Source organism: Dama dama, chromosome 5 (genome assembly GCF_033118175.1).
Source record: "Dama dama isolate Ldn47 chromosome 5, ASM3311817v1, whole genome shotgun sequence".
NCBI classification, from domain to species: Eukaryota; Metazoa; Chordata; class Mammalia; order Artiodactyla; family Cervidae; genus Dama; species Dama dama.
The window spans coordinates 5,200,978-5,220,250 of record NC_083685.1 but is presented as its reverse complement, the minus strand read 5'-3'; the positions used below and the strand labels follow the sequence as shown (position 1 = coordinate 5,220,250).

The following is a 19,273-nucleotide window of genomic DNA, read 5'->3' as shown; positions in this document are numbered from 1 at the left end:
GCCTCCAGCTCAAGCAACCTGGTTAAGTCCCCCATCCATCCCCACAAGTAACAGAGACCAAATGCAAGTTAACAGAAAGGGGTATGGCTGGCTGTGCTGAAAGGAACTCCACTACACAGGCCTGGCATCTGTCAGAGAGCCTGCCCAGGGCTGTACTGAATTCTAAAACCAAAGACTAGCCCAGCAAAGGCACAAAGGGCTTCCAACTCCAGTAGCTTGAATGAAGTCAACGCATAATCTAATGGGAGCCACAACCCCCAGCAGGGACACAGAGGTAATGCAGACTTGAAAGGCGCAGGTGACAATCTGCTAAGAGCATGTTTGCTCACCATGAACAGGAAGCAGGACCCCCTCACACAGGATCACTTGGGCTTAAGAAACAGCCAGGTTCTCCCCGCACGAGGTTGCTCCCCTCCTCCCACCACCGTTTCCATGATCTAAGGTTGAAGATGGCGAGAACGCAGTTCATCCCATCTGTCTGAGGTAAGGGGTGTGAGAGAAGCGAAGGACACAGCCGGGGTGGAGGTTCGGAGCTACAACCTCCTCTCAAAGGAACAGAACAGAACACAGCTGAACTGCAGGCTCGGAGAAGAAGAGCGGAACAGGGATAGGCCATAGGAGAGCTTGTTCATCCAAGTCAGGCTGTAAAGGCTGCACACAAACGCAAGACATGCCCGCACTCACACCCACAGACATAAACATGCACCTCCACCCACCTACAGCTCAGTCTTGAAAGATGGCATTAAACAGACCCAACCAAACAAACGTGTGTTTTCATCCTCTTCCCCATCTTGCGGGCACAGTTCAGGGTTGCCTGGGTATTTCAGGCGGGCAGCCACTGCCCCATACACACCTGAAGCCACGGGTGTCTTAAAGCCTCTTCCGTCGTAAAACGCGCCTTTGGATCCACTATCAACAACTTCTTGACGAGATCCAGAGCTAAAGCAGTAAGATAATTTGGCAAACCACAGTGAGAAGGATAAAAACATTAAATCAACAAAATGAGAGTGTGCCAGAATCACAGGCCAACATCCAGAAAGAGAAGAGAGGGGCTGAAGTCACAGTGAGTCAGCAGACACAGCGAGCAGGGCCCCCTAGTCCTCCCCACTTTCAGTATTTGTCCGAAGACTTTAGAACACCAGGAATGCCATGATGGTCCCCATGGCTCCCTGCTCAGATATCACAACTTCTTAACTCTCTGTTCCTGGTCCCCTTACTGGACTCAAATTCAAACTAATTAAAGCTGAACTTCCCCCGGTTCTAAAACAGTCAGGATGTTCAGCCAACCCTCTCTGAGACCCATGGAGTGATGAAGAGAGTTCCTCAGCCAGGGAGAGCTCTCTCCTAGGAATCGCAAGCTTGGCAGAAACAAAGCCGGACTGCCCGGCAACAAGTGGAGGCTGGCTGTATATTATTGCAACAGTGTTATTCATCAGATGTTCTGACACTTAGCACAATCATCTGTGTTACATTGTTTGACATTTAGTTTCAGTTTTCTACTTTTTCTTTTGAGAATTACAAAGTTATCCTTTTAAGTTCTAAAACACAGAATAACAAGTTACATTTAGCTTTTGCTGTGCTTACTACATCAAAGGAGACCTTGTAACTAAAAAGTTACCCATTATTTTGCACCCTTAAATAGATACCAGGCACAGTGAGTATATTACAGGGTTAGAAATTAACAAAAAGGAGACCCAGAGATGTTAAGTAACTTGCCTAAGGTCACAAAGCTAAAAAGTACAGCAGTCTGGCTCTGGAGTCCAAGTTCCCAATAACTTCCTGGGCCTCTAAAATGGTGCAAAAACTAACAGAAAATAAGAACAGGATCGACAGGAGAAAACATCACAGAATTTGAAAATAGACTCCCATCACAGCACACATACATCTTAGCAAACCACAAATTCTGAACTCTTTCGTATCCATACCCTTCTCTGAGACCTCTGCCCAGACTTCAGGAATGAAGTTGTATTTTCCACTGGTGATCTGATCCTTCAATGACACTTGAGTCTTATGCTCAGAGAAAGGTGGATACCCACTGAGGCTTCATATTGGTAGAGAGAGAAAGGAAAAGAAATCAAGTGGCATTCTCAGTGGCATTCAGATATATCGATTTTTTTTTTTTTTTAGCATAATGAAAAATCAGGTATTGTTTTAAATCAATGGTCCAAATAAAGTGACCTAAATTAAACACAAGCTCTCTAACTGGACACATTTCTGATTTCACCTTAATACCACCAACCACAGTCTGAAGCGATAAAAACTTTTTCTTACCAAATGAAAAGAATAACTCCTAAACTCCAGCAGTCCACAGCACGGTTATATCCCGCAGTTCCAAAGGAATTAAGAACCTCTGGAGCCAGGTAGGTGGGGGTACCACATAAGGTTCTCATCAGAGAGGTCTCCCCCAAAATCTTGGACTGCCCAAAATCAGTAATCTAAAATAAGGACAAAAGGGCATCTCTTTTAATGTCATTAAATAAAAAGTAACATAGTCTGCCAATTCAAAAAAGACATGAAGGTTACAATAGTTCCTAGCCTATGGTTCATACCACTGTTAATCTGGACTCTACACATTCTTGTCTTCGTAAGGTAATTTTTTAAAAATATTTTTATTTATTTGGCTGTGCTGAGTTTTAGTTGTGGCATCTAGTTCCCCGACCAGGGATCAAATCCCGGGCCCCCTGCATTGGAAGAACAGAGTCTTAGCCACTGGACCCCCAGGAGAGCCCTGTAAGGTGATTTTAAATCTTGCAAGTTATTTAATTTTGCTTAAATGAAAATTCCTGAGCCAAGGAACTTTAAGGCTCAGGTTTTCTCCCAACTTAGATCTATATTCTCTGTAACCTTACAAAAGGCCAATAACCCTTAACAGACACTCTAGAAGTCTAGTTATTCCTGATTCTTCTTAGACCCCAGTTTTTCAATGTTGGCTGCAAACGGGAATGCTGAGGAGCTGAGGAAAATACTTCACCTGGGTGCCACCTACGGCAATTCTAAGGTGCAGGCTTGGTGTCATGTTTTTTTTTTTTTTTTTTTCCTCTAAATCAACAGGGGATTCTCAAATGAAGCCAGGCCGGAAGTACTGTCTTAGATAGAGGAAGACAGGGGATGTGCTTCTCCCATCTAGACCCTTCCTTCCTCTCTCTGAGGATGAAAGTGACTTGTACACATGGAGCTTAATAAGCGCTCATTTGCATCTTCACTGGAGCAATACCACCTGGATGCTAAAAGAACAGCTAAGAATGGAAATGTCAAATTCCTTACCTTTTTAGGCTCCCACTTTTTACTTGATGAATTTGAAAACAGTTTCTGAACAGAAATCTACTGGAGTGGCCACATACAGAGCATAAATTTCTTACCTTTATAAGGCAGTCCTCTTTTGGGGATGACAGTAGGACATTCTCTGGCTTTAAGTCCCGATGTATAATGCCATTTTCATGAAGGTACTACACAGAGAGGAGTAACCCTTAGATTTATGGAGTAGGTACGTGAGACAGACACACACACATCTTATGGCTGGATGAAACGACAAGTCATTTTACAACCACATTCTCTCCCAAATCATAGAAAACCACTGGATAAATGGACTACTATTTACAAATTTGTTTGCAAGAAAATCTTTAAAAAGTAGAAAAAGGCAACTTATGACAGTAGACCTTTAATTTCACTCTTCAAGATAATAACTATTCCTTCATGTTAGCAGAAATAGAAGATGTCAGTTTCAATAATAAAAATGCAATGGGTGACATAAAATATTTGGGGACTATTTAAACTATAAAAATTGTATCAGAAGAGTGTATTTGTTGATTCCACTTCTGAGAATATTTTTAAGGGGACTCTATCAAGTACACATATGTAAATTATCTGAACACCTAGAGTTAACATGTTCCTTGATGCAAGATCAGTCTTTGAAAACTTGATGACTGAAATAGAATGGGTTTCTAAACATCATAAACAGAATGATGTTTCTCTGTGTACTCATTTTTATATACCAAGTCATATTTCTTTAGGAAAAAAAGAATTTCCCAAGTCCACTGATCTGTATTCAATTCACCTTAATATTCTTGGTATAAGATTGGGAGCAAACCACCTGGGTCCCAGGTGACTCAGTTGATAAAGCATCTGCCTGCAATGCAGGAGACCTGGATTCAATCCCTGGGTCGGGAAGATGCCCTGGAGAAGGAAATGGCACCCCACTTCAGCATTCTTGCCTGGGAAATTCCATGGACAAAGGACCCTAACGGGCTACAGTCCATAGGGCCTCAGGAGTTGGACACAACTTAGCAACTAAACCACCACCACAAACCATGAAGAGAGTAAAACACTGGTTAGGTTGATAAAAGCAGATACTACACGTGATCTTAACCAAACGGCTGAGAAGTGATGTTTGGCAGAAACCAACACAATTCTATAAAGCAATTATCCTTCAATTAAAAACTAAATTTAAAAAAAATTAAAATCACTGGTGAGGTGTTTATGGGCTTCAGGTTTCTCTGGATATCCCTCTGGCCTAGAGCAAAATACCTCCAAAACACTGAGAAAGTGACCTGGTGAAACCCCCAGGCTGGGCACCCAGGTAGACCAGCCCCTGGAAAACCTCCCTCAAGCCTCACTCAGTACAACAGCTGCTCCCAATCCCTATGTTTCTTGCACAGAGGCACATTCTCAAGGAAAGAGACCTTGGTGGGTCCCCACAACATCTGGGTTGAGAACGGGTGATGTTCTTTGAAGCATGCAGGGTGCCATCAGCCATTCACCCCAACACCTGCCCCGAATACTGAAGAGAAGGCAGTATACATGCCTGCCCGTGTGCCTGCTGCAGCACTGAAAAAAACACATTACCACGTGTAAGTTCAGCTCAGCTCAGTCGCTCAGTCGTGTCCGACTCTGCAACCCCATGGACTGCAGCACACCAGGCCTCCGGGTCCATCACCAACTCCTGGAGTTTACTCAAACTCAAGTCCATTGAGTCGGTGATGCCATCCAACCATCTCATCCTCTGTCGTCCCCTTCCCCTCCCACCTTCAGTCTTTCCCAGCACCAGGGTCTTTTCCAATGAGTCAGTTCTTCACATCAGGTAGCCAAAGTATTGGAGTTTCAGCTTCAGCATCAGTCCTTCCAATGAATATTCAGGACTGATTTCCCTTAGGATGGACTGGTTGGATACAGATAGCTAATGGGAAGTTGCTGTATAGCACAGGGGGGTCAGTCTGGTGCTCTGGGACAACTTACAGCAGGTGGGAGGGAGATTCAAGAGGGAGGGGACGCGTGTATACCTATGGCTGATTCATGTTGATGTATGACAAACCAACACAACATTGTAAAGCAATTATCTTCCAGTTAAAAATAAATGGAGAAAAAATAAAAAACCAGGATGCTACAGATGAAGGAAACCCCTAGTACTGTGCCACAGGGGAGTGATCCATCCTCACACCTGCCCAGTTGCCTCCTCACCCCTGCCCCAGAGGTAAGGGGGATTTCTGCAAGGACCAGACACAGTAGAGATCCCTGCCCTCCAGAAAAACCTCCTAGCTAAAAAGAAGCCGTGTGGGACCATGTGTTTATTTCTTTAACTTCCTTATTTTTTTTTTCTAAACTTCACAGCAAAAACTTTCTCATCTGAGTCAAATGGGTGGGGTGTTTTTGCCAAGAACAGAACAACCCACACACAGACTCTGTTCTCTGGGTTTTTATCCCTGGTCCCTCATTTTCTGCCAACTCGGAGAGTAACTCACCTAAAAGAAAGCTGTCAAAAGCACCAAGGGCTTCTCTTACCTGCACAGCCAGGAGCATCTGGTAAAAATAGAGCTTGCACGTGGCTTCTTTCAGGCGCTTGTGCCCCACCACCCTGTCGAACAGCTCTCCTCCTTCCATCCTGAAACACACAGGCAAAGCAGGGGGTTCGTTCCTAGAGGGAAACTCACTTGGAGGGAAGATAACAACACAAACAAAACAAACTCGTCAAGACAAGCAAAGTGGTTTATCCACTCTCGGCTCCCATTTGTCAAGGCAATGAGGCAATAAGCCGCATTCACAATAAAGACATGTCCGTCGGAAACGGAGGAGCAAGGAAAGAGGCGGGGAAGAGAGTGATGGGCACTGGACACACTTGGGGAGCTTTCAGGAAATCTGATGCAGTAGATTGGAGGCGGACCCCAGGGGTCTGCATTTTTGTTGCGCACCCAGGTGGTTCCCAGACTGGTGTCGAGGAGAAAGCAGGAGCCTATGACCTGACAACAGGGTCTGAATTTCAGCTCCACCACCTCCCAGCTGTGGGACCTGGGGCGACTTATGCAACCTCTCTGAGCTTGTTTCTAAACCCATTCAAAAAAATGGGGATAAAACCCCACCTACCTTGATGACTGCTGTAAAAATTAAGAGATTAACTGCTGTAGGTAAAGCATCTGGCACAGTGGAGATGCTTGGCCAGATTATCCAATCCCTCTGCAATTCAGTTCCCATTTCTGTAGCTAAAGACAATAACTAACTCACCACTTCACTTATGTGACTTTTTCACTTATGTGACTTCCCTGGTGAGAGTAAAAGCGCCTGCCTACAATCCGGGAGACTCAGGTTCGATCTCTGGGTCGGGAAGATCCCCTGCAGAAGGAAATGGCAACCCACTCCAGTATTCTTGCCTGGAAAATCCCAAAGACAGAGGAGCCGGGTAGGCCCCAGTCCATGGGGTCGCAAGAACGACTTCACTACTACAACTCACCACTAACTTGTATGTAACCTGGATGACAGTTATGCAGATTACACGAGTCAATCCCAGTGAAGTGCTTACAGCAGGTTTTGGCTCATATTAAGTGTCTCATTAGCATCAGTTACTGCTATTGTATTATTACAACTATTATTAAACTATTTCTTTAAATTTATCTAACTGAGCCAGGTCTTAGTTGCAGCACGAAGGATCTTCAATCTTCATTGCAACATGTGGAAACTAGTTCCCTGACCAGGAATTGAACCCGGGCACCCTGCCTTGGGAGCACGGGGTCTTAGCCTCTGGGTCACCGGGGAAGTCCCAAACTGTTTTAATGAGATCCAGTCAGATAATAATCTCCTATTTCATAGCAACAGATATTCCCTCAAGCACTTCAAGGGCCACCCAGTCTCTCCTGGCACTATGACTGGCCTGCTGTTTACTTTATAATCTTTATGGTCAGCCAGCACAGCCACTGTTGGCCACTCAGGGGTCAGGCCCAGCCTGTCTGCCATGATGGCCAGTCCCAGAAACACTGCACACTTATGCAGAATGGACACCAAGGCAGGCCTCTTTCAGGAATGAGACAGCAGACGATTTTAATCACACCAAGTAAACCTGCAGGTAAGCCAGCATCTGAAAGATACTCAGGTGTCACCCTGGCACAGTGACGCTGAGCAAGAAGGGCCACCCAGGCTATTTCAGAGTAGTAACATGCGCCTGTGTTTGAGCTCCAAGCGTGACACGTGCTCTACTGCAGGCCTTCCAGCCCTCGGAGAACTTGATCCTTATGACTGCGCAGGGAGCTCCCATTATTACTTAACACTAGGAATGTGAGACTCAGACAGGTGAAGTCAACAAACCCATGGGCAGACAGCTAGTCACCAGCAGAGTTGGAGAAGGCAATGGCACCCCACTCCAGCACTCTTGCCTGGAAAATCCCATGGATGGGGGAGCCTGGCAGGCTGCGGTCCATGGGGTCGCTAAGAGTCGGACACGACTGAGCGACTTCACTTTCACTTTTCACTTTCACACATTGGAGAAGGAAATGGCAACCCCTACAGTGTTCTTGCCTGGAGAATCCCAGGGACGGGGGAGCCTGGTGGGCTGCCGTCTATGGGATCACACAGAGTCGGACACGACTGAAGTGACTTAGCAGCACCAGTAGAGTGGGCTTCAAACCCAGGCCTCAGATCCACCTGCCTTTGTGCTTTTACAATTGACACTAACCCCATGTGCTCGTTTTACGGGCCACCCCCCACATACATACGCTGAGGGTCCCCAGGATGAGAAATGCAGGCCAGCATTAGACCCTTTGGTGGTTTATAAGCATTTAAATGGAAACAAATTTTTAAAAGTTTGCTACTTACAATTCCAAAACAATATAATAATCTTCGGCATCAAAAAAGTCTTTAATCTTGATGATACAAGGCTAAAAGGGGGAAAAGAGAAAAAATAGTTAAGAAGCTCCCCAAGAGGAAAACTACAAGAGCAGAACTTGGGACACCCACCCCAGGTGTCAAGGAGGCCAAGCCCAGGCCTCTGGTTCCTTGCCCCGGGATTCTCTGAAGTTCATGCAGGGGAGAAGCACGCATTGTGTCCTCAGTCGCTTCAGTCGAGTCTGACTCTTTGCAACCCCGCGGACGGTAGCCCACCAGGCTCCTCTGTCCATGGGATTCTCCAGGCAAGAACACTGCAGTGGGTTGCCATGCCCTCCTCCAGGGGATCTTCCCGATCCAGGGATCAAACCTGCGTCTCTAAAGTCTCCTGCTTTGGCAGGTAGGTTCTTTACCGCTCGCACCACCTGGGAAGCCCGCAGGGGAGGAGACAGAACCCTAACTTGGCTGGCTCCTCTGTGAGAACACACGATAAGCTCTCCACCCCACCAAACCGACAAGGGAGCAGTCCATTTGACACTGGCGCCAAGGGTGGAAGGCCAGTCTCTCCCCAGCCTTCCTCCTCCCCGTCCCAGAGCACAGGGACGCAAGGACACCTAAGAAACCTGGGAGCTGGACAAGGAGCACGGGTAAACGAAGCCCAGGTGGGGAGCCCAGCCGTGGTGCCAGACAGCAGGGCCATCAGCGAACGTACCTGGCACCACAGGGCAACCCATGAGACAAGGTCCTCAACTTTCCAAGCAAGATGGCAATGCTAGTTTCAGAAGAATTCAAAAGCACATGTGTGGTGGAGGAGAGAGACAGATACACATACACACATACACACACACACACACACACACACACACACACACACACACTTGTGGCTGAGAGTCTGTGACCTCTGATCAATGCTGGGTGCATCTGCTAAACAACAAGGGAGAACAGTATCGTACATTTAAGGCATATAACACCCCTATTGTTTTTTCTAGTACAAAGGATGGACAGTAAAGCTAGTGGTCAGGGTAGATACAAGAACTGGTGAGTGTCAAGGACAAACACTCTTACCTACCAGGGAAAAGGATTCTCGCTATGACAATCAAAAGGAAGAGAGCAATAAGACTTTTAGACTGTATTTTTTCATCAAAATCTCGATTTTTACTGTCATATCTATTCACTTTACATTTTTCAATTTTCGATTAAAAAGACCAAAAACCTACCAGAGTGGGTGGGTTTGCATTTTCCTGCAAAGCACATTTCATCCCTTCCATCACTGATTAAAATCCCCCAAGTGATACCTGCCCACAATGAACTGTTAGACAGCGGTGAATGGACGCCCCACCGCCTCCCCCAGCACGATGGACCTTGGAAACACAAGGCCAAGTGGAAAGGGCAAGTCTCGAAACACTTTTGAGTATGAGGTAAATTCGACAGTATGATCAAGTTTCTTCATTCTTAAACTCATGGCAAGCTCAAAGGTGTTCATCTTAACCGGTTCGCTTTACCGCTTTCATTTATTACTTTACATGTGTCAAATATGATATAATTTAAAATTATTTTAAGGCAGAAAGGGAGAAGAGTGAGAGGAGGGAAGAAAAGAAAACAGAAATCCTTCAGCACCTTGCGGCTGAAGAGGCTGCAATCCAACTTCTCGGCAGGGATCACCAAGCCCTTCCAGACCCAGCCTCATCCTGCCCCCACCACCACCCAGCCTCATCGCCTTCTGCCCTCCCCAAACATCCTCCTCTCCTCCTCTCCAGGCCACAGAACTCCCCATCCACCCCAGGCTCTCTCCCCACATCACATCTTTGCTCACACTACCCTCCAGCCTGGTGATCCAGCCTTCTGGGCGCACTTGGCCTCAGGTATCAAGCCCCAGCTCGAAGTCCCCATGGATTTTTTTTTTTTTTTTGCCACACCAGACTCTGTAGCATGTTGAGTCTTAGTTCCCCAACCAGGAATCAAACCTGCGTCCGCTGGATGGCAGATTCTTATCCACGGGACCACCAGGGAAGTCCCCCCACTTGCACAGTTTGGATCTATACTTCCTGCCAGTGGCACTAATCTGTGTGGAAACTGACACCCAACACAAGCCTTTCAGCAGGTACTGCATGGACTGAGTCAATGAGTCAGTCTTCTTTACCTTCCTAGGACCACACTCAACAGAGCAGCTGGCACACTGTCCGGTTTAACACCATCAACACCAACAACAGACACAAGCACCCACTGAGGGTGGGTCCCGATGGCCATGGTTTGGTCATGGATTCCACAGCCATGGGGTCAGGCTCACAGCAAACCATTTCCACCTCTCCTTACCTGTGATCATTGTACACTTGGCTCTGCAGGACCACCTGTTATTGTCACGATGATGGAAACACTAAATATGCACGGCAGCATTACATTAAGAGGAACAGAAAAGAGAGCTGAGGGACCTTCCTGGCAGTCCAGTGGTTAAGACTACGCGCTTTGGGGATGAGGGTTTGATCCCTGGTTGGGGAACTAAGATCTTACATGCCACGTGGCCAGAAATAAAAATAAATGAAAAAGGAGAGCTAAAATTCTCCTGTAACAGAAAGACAACAAGCTATTATTGTTGATAAGCCAAGAGACAGCGGTTTATGCATTAATAAATCATGTAGAAGTAACGGAGGTAAATTCTTCTTTAAAAAAAGCTGAAAAAAATTTTAAATGCAGGGAAGGCGATTAGGAAGGAAGTAAAGCTGCTGTTTATAAACCTTTTAGCATTATCTGACTCCAGAATATACACCTGTGACATCTTTTTCTTTTGGCCGCGAGGCAAAAGGATCTTAGTTCCCTGACCAGAGATCGAACCCTCATTCCCTAGCACTGGAAGCGCAGCGTCTTAACCACTGGACCGCCAGGGAAGTCCATAACAAAATGAAAGGAAAGGCAGAAGAAAAGACAGACATGGAAAAGGAACAGGAGAGGAAGGACTGGGGACTGCCTGGTCTGTTTGGCCAGTGCCACTCTGGGAACGGGGTGGGGCCGGGGGGCGGCCAGCAGCTGACAGAGCATGCAGAGCCGCCACTAGACTGTCTCCAGTCCCCCCCCAGCTCTAGGGCCACAGGCTGCAGCTGTCACAGCTGAAAGTGTCTCTCAGAAACCAGAGGCCACCCACCCAGACCCTCCACTTAGGCCCTACAGGGCGGAGGGTAGGGAACGGCAGATCGCTGCCATGCCCCACGTGTGTTTCCTGTGCTGAGAGCTTTGTCTGCGTGCTCGGCCGCTCAGTCACGTCCGACTCTTTGCAACTCTACGGTCCGTAGCTCACCAGGCTCCTCTGTCCATAGGATTCTCCAGACAAGAATACTGGAGTGGGCTGCCATTTCCCTTCTGCAGGGGATCTTCCCGACCCAGGGGTTGAACCTGGTTCTCCAGCGTGTCCTGCACTGCAGGCAGATTCTTTACCACTGAGCCACCTGGGAAGTCCTGAAAGCTTTAGAAGCATATATTCAAGTCTCATCGACCTTTGAGGTTAAGTATCCTATGATCTCCAGGGACAGACAAGGGAGCAGAAGCTCTGCAAAGTGAAATGATCTGCTCAGAACAAGGGATGGGAACCCAGGTCTGTCTCCCCACTAGACTAAAGCCATATAAGAGGAGGGATGGCCAAGTCTATCTGTGCTGACTGCCTGGGGCCTAGAAAACAGGCTGGCACCATAAACATTTGACAATTGATAAATCAGTGCCTGACTCCAAAGGCCAGGGTCTACTGGACCTTATACTAGGCTCTATTCACTGTCCCCAAATATCCAAATGCACTCATGTGCCCATCTCTGCTTCCCAAGGACTCCCAAGTGCCCTTATAAATTGGCAACAAAAATCTCCAAGGATCCTTTTTAGAGTTTTAAATTCCTCTCTTCTGCAGCAGACATTGGATTTGTATAAATGTTATGTTTGGGGATCTTCTGACATCAGAGAAAATTCTCTGAGGATTCTAAGTGTTTATCTTTGGGGGATGTTTGAAGCAACCCCACCCTGGAAAATTAGAGGGTTCCTCTCTTTAACAACGTTCCAGATCCCATGGAAAAAAAGGAGGCAAAGGCAGGGGAGAGGTAGAAGTTGCAAGGCATTAGAAGAAAGCCAAGCAGGAAGTTCAGCCACTCACACTCTCATGGGTCTTCAAATCCACCACAAATTCTAAAGGAACCTACTGAATTACTGTGTCCATGTGATGTTGTTCTTAGTTTCTATTTGTCATTAGGAGGATCTGACCAGGCCAGAGAAGGGAGAAGAAACCTTTTGTAGTTCGGAGGTTAAGAACCAGAATCAGACAATCCAGGGGTCCCCAACCCATGGGAACTGGGCCCCATGGCAGGAGCTGAGCAGTGGGCAAAGGAGCAGTTTCACTTGTCCTTACGGCTGCTCCCCATCTATCGAATGACCGCCCACTGGTTCTGTATTATGGTGAGCTGTATCATGATTTCATTATATATCACAATGTAATAATAATAGAAATATAAAGAACACAATAAATGCAATGCACTCGAATCATCCTGAAACCATCCTCCACTCACCCCGGGTCTGCGAAAAAATCGTCTTTCGTGAAACCAGTTCCTGATGCCAAAAAGGCTGAGGATGGCTGAGATAATTCTCAGCTAGAAGACTGGAGGTCTTATTTCAAGTTTAACTCTGGTGCCCTACCTAGCTCACGACTACATGGGGGCCCACGAATTAATGAAGAAAAACAGGAAGAAGAAAAAGGAAGATGGGAGGAGTCCCATTCATCTAACTTTCTCGTCTCACATCTTTAGACTCTTTCCACTGAGACAAGGTCATGACTGCACAAAAAAGATAGGACCTTTGATACTCAGTGGGGCCAGAGACACCATTCAAACACTCAGGATGTTGTCATACTTACTGGGTACTCTTGGATATATTTGATTTATTCCAACCAAGGTGAATGGAAATCAGCACCTCCTAAAGGTACTTAAGAGGTATGAAATTCAGGTATAATTAATGTACCAAAAGAGTATTGTCTCCCCAAATATAATCAGTTGATCAAGTCCCTATGATAGTATTTAGCAGATTTACTATGTCTTTTGGTCCAGAACTAACTCAGTGGAAAAACAACATAATTAATAATTAAATCTTTTTACAGTATTGTCCTTTCAAAATTTTAGGGTAAAGCTCTTCCCAGCTGAACAGCTAACACCGTGCATGTATGTATACACACACGTGCATACACACAATTAAGGAACCCAGGTTAATACTGGTTTTATTACACTGAAGTGTTTTGCACTCTCCCCATTTTTTGAGATAAGAGAATTTAAGTATGGGTCATTTTTTTACAGTAGTACTTACATGATTTAGTTTCTTCAAAATTTCTATTTCTGTTTCAACATTGAGTGCCGGATCCTTTAATAAAATAACATTAGAGTTTATTAATGATAATAAGAGCCAATATTCAGAAAATGTTTACAGTTAAACTTAGTTGAGTAAAGGCTGCCTGAGTTCCAAACTCAGCACTGTTCTTACAGAGAAATCAAGGATGAATTACACAAAAACTCACCTAAAATCACTTTGCAAAATGCTTGGTAAGTAATAAGCCATTCAGTAAGTGACTAGGCTCTGTGCCAAGCTCTTTATCTAAAAGGGCCATCTCATGTAAGCCCCATAATCCAAGTGAACTGGGCTCTAAAAGTATTCCCATTTTACAGATGGAACAAGGCTCCAAGAAAGGAAGCCACTTGCTGCAGTTCCCACAGCCAGAAACAAATGTGTTCCCATTGTTCTTACATTGACCTGGTAAGCTCTGCTTGTCTCATCAAACTGAGGAATTGTTTACATTTGTAAAAATAATACAACAAGCAAAAACCAAAAAGAAGAAGGTATTCAATTAAACTGTGTAAAGAAAACGTAAAGTCACATTTCTCATAATTGAGCAGAGCCAGGTTCCAATTTCAAATGTAAGCTGAGATATACTGAGACTCTAAAGGGAAGAGGAAGCTTCAGGGTAGAAAAGTCGCTCTCCGTTACAATTCCAGAAGAATGACTCGAGTTACTCAACCTCATGGGCTACACCCTCTACAAGCAAAGAGGATATAGAATTACATATTTACGTAAAATGGACTTCAGCGAAGAAAGCCAGATGTTTAATTTTAAAAGCTGGCCTCTTCCTGTAAGCCGGTAAACTCATTACCAAGGCCCAGTATACTCTGATGATAAAGAGCTCTAAAGAATCTGATAGGATTTGAAAGATGAAATTAAAACATAAAATTGTGCTCCAAGTCATTAAGAATCTGGTAGGTTATTTTCTTCCCCCCCAAAATGGAAAACAAACCCAGAATCACAGGGGAAAGATCTATAACAAAGTGAACACTGAAAGGAAATTCCTCTTGCTATGTGAGAATGGCATTGTCTAGGGACCAAAAAAAAAAAAAAATCGATCTTTAAGGAATGTAAAGCATAATAGCCAGAAACAGCTGGCCACAAAGGAAAACGTGACTAGAGGACACGTTTTATATTACTTTGTAGGGTCATATGTTGAAAAACCAATACATTTGGCCACTCCACCAATGCAGTAAGTGTGTATTACAGGAAATGTAAAAAGTGAATGGTTACCATATAAAGGGACCATATAATTTAATTAAGATCTTTTAAAATCTATAAATATGGAGGTATTCATTGCCACATTATCAGGAAGAACAAAGAAATAGAAATTATCTAAATGACTTAAATGATCTAAATGATCAAGCAGAGAAATGGATAAATAAAGTGTGATAAAGTTGGTGAAACAGAGACTCAATCATCCAAAAGGATATAGTAAGGAAAAGTTTACGCATTAATGCTTATGTGGAAAAGCAGAATACAAAACTGTATACAATACGATCTCAGCCATCTAGAAACATGAATTCACAGGAACAAAGACTAGAAGGAAAGGGAAAACTGAAAACAGCTGTGGGTTCCAGCGGCGGGGGATACAACGGGATTTTTTTTTCGCCCCTAATTTCCTTTCATTTATTGTAAAAACAATTTTGTAACAACTTGGAAGGAAAAAAAAAAAGTTCCTGCTATGTGTATTATTATATACAACCAAATATTTTTGGAAACAAATTATCTGTAAGTGTTTAGGCTAGTCCAGTATACCCAAAATTTTCCAAAGTTCTTCTGAGCGGTAAATTCTTTACGATGGGGCCAAGCAGCCACCAACACAGGTACTTACTGCCTCTCTCTCGGAGCTGATAGCAAACTTCCTCTTGCTAATGATCTTTATGGCCACTTTCTTACATGTCTTCCTCTCGAAAGCTAGCTTCACCTCACCACAGGCACCACTAACAGGGAAAAATGTCAAAAGTGATTGACTGTCACGGTGTTTTTAATCCTGAGACCCACCACTCTTGAACTGGCCTGAGCTATTTCAAGTTAAAGACAGTCCATTGTCTCTGTTTACAGAAACCTCACCAGGGTAAGATGTCAAGGGCATAAGGGAACAGGGACCATCCAGCAACACTGAGTCAGCTCTAAATTCCACTTTTTGAGCCGAGCGATATAGACTTAAGTCTTACTGTCCCTCCAGATTGTGAAATGCTCAGAAAGACACTAAAAATAAATCAGAGAGAAATGACTTCTCCCAGAGGCCAGAGAAAGATCAAATACACAACCAAGTCCTAGTTTAAAATGAGTGCCTGCAACAAGGAATAGTAAACAGCATCTGCAAATAAATTACTTCCACTCATCCATTTCTTTCTTATTCTCTGTCTTCAACGGAAGTGCATAAGCAGTTGATGCCATGAATTGCACTGTAAATAAAATCACTAAGAAACCAATAGTACACCACTTGCAAGTACCTACTTGCAGCAAGCTCCTGAAGATTCACAATTAATTGGGACACTGATGCTAAAATGCAGGACCGCTACCCAGGATGGCACTCAGTACAGTTAATCAAGTTATCAAGCCCTCATTACCTACCTGAAGTAGATTTTTATAACCACTGTGGGTTTGGGGATGGGGTGAGGGGGTTGCCGAGACATCTTTTTTTATGTATTGTGTATATACATAAAATTTGCCATTGTAATCATTTTGAAGTGTACAATTCAGTGGCATTAAGTACATCCACAATGTTGCACAACCATCATCTCTATCAAGTTCCAGAACTTTCTCAGCAGCACAAATGGAAACCCCATCCCCACTCAGTGGTCACTCTCCATTTTTCCTGCCCTTAGCCCCTGGCAACTTCTATTTCTTTCTGTAAAGATTTGCCTGCTCAGAGTATCTCCCACTAGTAGATTCATACAGTATGTGGTTTTTTTTCCGACTTCTTTTACTTAGCTTGTTTTGAAAGTTCATCGTGCTATATAAGTATGTTCATCAGCATGTTCATCCATGCATGCATTAGTATTTCATTCCTTTTTATAGCTAAATAGTAGCCTGTTCTATGGATACATCACATTTTGTTTACCCATTCTCTTGTTGATGGACACTTAGGTTGTTCCCAACTTCTCGCTATTGTGAACAGAGCTGCAATGGAACATTCATGCACAAGATTTTGTTGAACATCTGTTTTCAATCTGGGGGGTATATACCTACAAGGGGAACTGCTGGGTCATATGGTAATTCTATGTTTAACTTTTTGAGACAACATCAAACTATTTCCCACAGTGGCTGTACCATTGTACATTCCCAACAGCAGCGCATAACGGTTCTAATTTCTCTGCATCCTCACAAATGCTTGTCATTTTCTGTTTCTTTACTATGGTCATCCTAGTGGGTTTGAAGTGGCATCTCACTGTGCTTTTGATTTACACTTGCCTAATGACTAATGACGCTATCTTCTCAAGTGATTTTTGGTCATTTCTATATCTTCTTTTGGAGAAATGTCTATTTAAATATCTTGCCCATCTTTAAATTGGGTTCTCTTTTTGTTGTTGAATTGTAAGAGTTCTTTACCTATTCTGGATATTGGGTCCTTATCAGATATGTCACTTGCAAATATTTTCTCATTTCATATGGGTTTCACTCTCCTGACAGTGTCTTCTGACACGCAAAAGTTTTAAAATTTGACAAAGTCTGGTTTTTCTATTTTTTCTCTTGCTGCTTGCATTTTTGGTGCCATTTGAGAAACCACTGCCAACTCTATGGTCATAAAGAGTTGTCTCCATGTTTTCCTTTTACAGCTGTATAGGTAAACCTCTTACATTTAGTTTTTTGTTTCATTCTGAGTTAATGAATATATGGTATGAGATAAAGTCCCATGTAACTATGATTTTTAAAAATCTACTCAAAACACTTTCTAATTCCCCTTCTGCTACGATAACAGTCACCTTTCGCCTAAGAAAACTTCGTCGAGTCTAGCAGAGTATCTATAGTAGTACAACACCCACTCCTGGGACTATGGGGTGGATGTACACACAAAATTGAGCCAATTAGGGATTTCTTTGGAATCAAATGCTGGTGTTGGGAGAGAAACAATTCTCTACACTGTAGCTTCTAGAATAAAGAAAATATGAAATGTGAGACTCCTGGAAGACATTTTTCCTGACACCCGGAGAAAGTTATTCTATGGGAGAACAGCAAAGAATAGGGGAATCAAGAGATGGAGGAAAAAGCCCTGGTAACACTTCAGTAACCCTCAGACTGAGCCACATAAAACCAAATAGATATTTAAAATTCAAGAGTGAAATAAAGCCCTAAAGGTCCAGTCACACCAGAAGTCAACTGTGCCCCTGTATTCCCCAGTTACAAGAGCCAGTAAATTTCTTTTGTTATCTGGCTCATTTCTGTCCCTTGCTAAAACCTAGAAAATTTGTGTTGAATCCTCCCTTAGGAAAAAACAAGAGTCCCAGACATTTCTTTAGGGTTGACACAAATTTGGCTGTGAGCTTCCAAGCAGTCAATGCCAAATATGCAAACGCAATGAGCTACTGAATTTAATGTTCATAAACTAAAATATCTCTCACAGATGATCATAAAGAGTACACTGTGCTTTATTCTCTGTGGCAGGAACGTGAGTGATTATCACCTCGTATTTTCTACTTTTGTGTTTCCAAAAATATCAATAAATAGAAAGTCTGTCGGGGACAGGGGAGGGTTGGGAGGGTGAAGGACATCGGGTACCATGGTAAAGGTGTCCTGAACACCTTCCCTAAGGAAGTGGTTCTTGACGGGCAACCCCCAAAGGGCCCTAAGATCCATTCAGAATGCCCACAAAGTCAGTACTAGCTATAGAATGACATGAAGACATTATTTGCCTTTTTCTCTCTCATTCTCTCATGGGTGTACAGTTTTCCAGAGGCTATATGGTATGCAGTATCACAAAAAAACACAAGTGAAAAAGCAAATATCAGGCTCCAGCCACCATCGAGTAAGCCAGATATGAAACAGATCTGTAAAAATGGGAAGCTTTCCCTCTCTTCTCACTAATCTTTTCTAAAATAATTATTTTTCATTAAAAAAAAATGTTATTCATCTTAACATAAGTGACTATTTTTTAATGAATTAACAAATATTAGTAACATGTCTCTATTTTAATTTCTGGGCTTCCCAGGTGGCTTACTGGTAAAAAATCCACCTGCCAATGCAGGAGACATGGTTTCGATCCCTGGGTTGGGAAGATCCCCTGAAGAAGGAAATGGCAACCCTCTCCAGTATTCTTCCCTGGGAAATCCCACGCACCAAGGAGCCTGGTGGGCTACGATCTGTGGGGTTGCAAACAGTCGGACACGACTCAGCGACTGAACGACAGGAACAATTTTAATTTCTAACACAGTAAATTTCAAGATCTAAGTCACATGAACAAAAGTTCTTTGAGGTCTTCAGTAATTTTTAGGAGTGTAAGGGATCCTGAGACCAAAAGGTTTTTGAGAACTTTGCCCTATTCAATGGTCAGCTTCATTTCTCTTCCCAAGATGTCACAATTCTGAAGAATGAAGAAATGCATAAATGTTTCTTTATGGAAGGTAATGAAAATGTTCTAAAATTGATTGTAGTAAAGGCTTCAGAGTTCTGTGAATATATGAAAAACCATTGAATTGTACACTTTTAAATGGATGAATTATGTGACATAAAAATTATATCTCAATAAAATTGCTTTTAAAAAGAAAAATTGTTCAACTGAAAATTATCAAATAAAATCATTAACATACCTATCACAAATAGGTACCCTAAAATATTTTCTATACTTAACAAATGCTATAAAATCAGGAACAAATAGCTAACCAGTGACAAATGTCTA

The 19,273-nt window shown here is 43.6% G+C and overlaps 1 protein-coding gene across 5 annotated transcripts in view; it reads right to left on the bottom strand.

Moving 5' to 3' along the window:
* Positions 1-19,273, bottom strand: part of CHEK2 (checkpoint kinase 2) — a 38,219-nt gene that overhangs the window by 7,530 nt on the left and 11,416 nt on the right. For 4 of the 5 annotated variants that reach the window (XM_061141640.1, XM_061141641.1, XM_061141637.1 and 1 more), the window contains 8 exons: positions 15,266-15,374; positions 13,405-13,458; positions 8,074-8,135; positions 5,776-5,875; positions 3,360-3,446; positions 2,272-2,435; positions 1,926-2,041; positions 854-939 (listed from right to left, as the gene is read on the bottom strand). In XM_061141640.1, coding sequence (XP_060997623.1) covers positions 854-939; positions 1,926-2,041; positions 2,272-2,435; positions 3,360-3,446; positions 5,776-5,875; positions 8,074-8,135; positions 13,405-13,458; positions 15,266-15,374 — 778 coding nt within the window. The remainder of the gene's footprint in view (positions 1-853; positions 940-1,925; positions 2,042-2,271; positions 2,436-3,359; positions 3,447-5,775; positions 5,876-8,073; positions 8,136-13,404; positions 13,459-15,265; positions 15,375-19,273) is intronic. The other variant, XM_061141639.1, reaches the window with a different exon arrangement.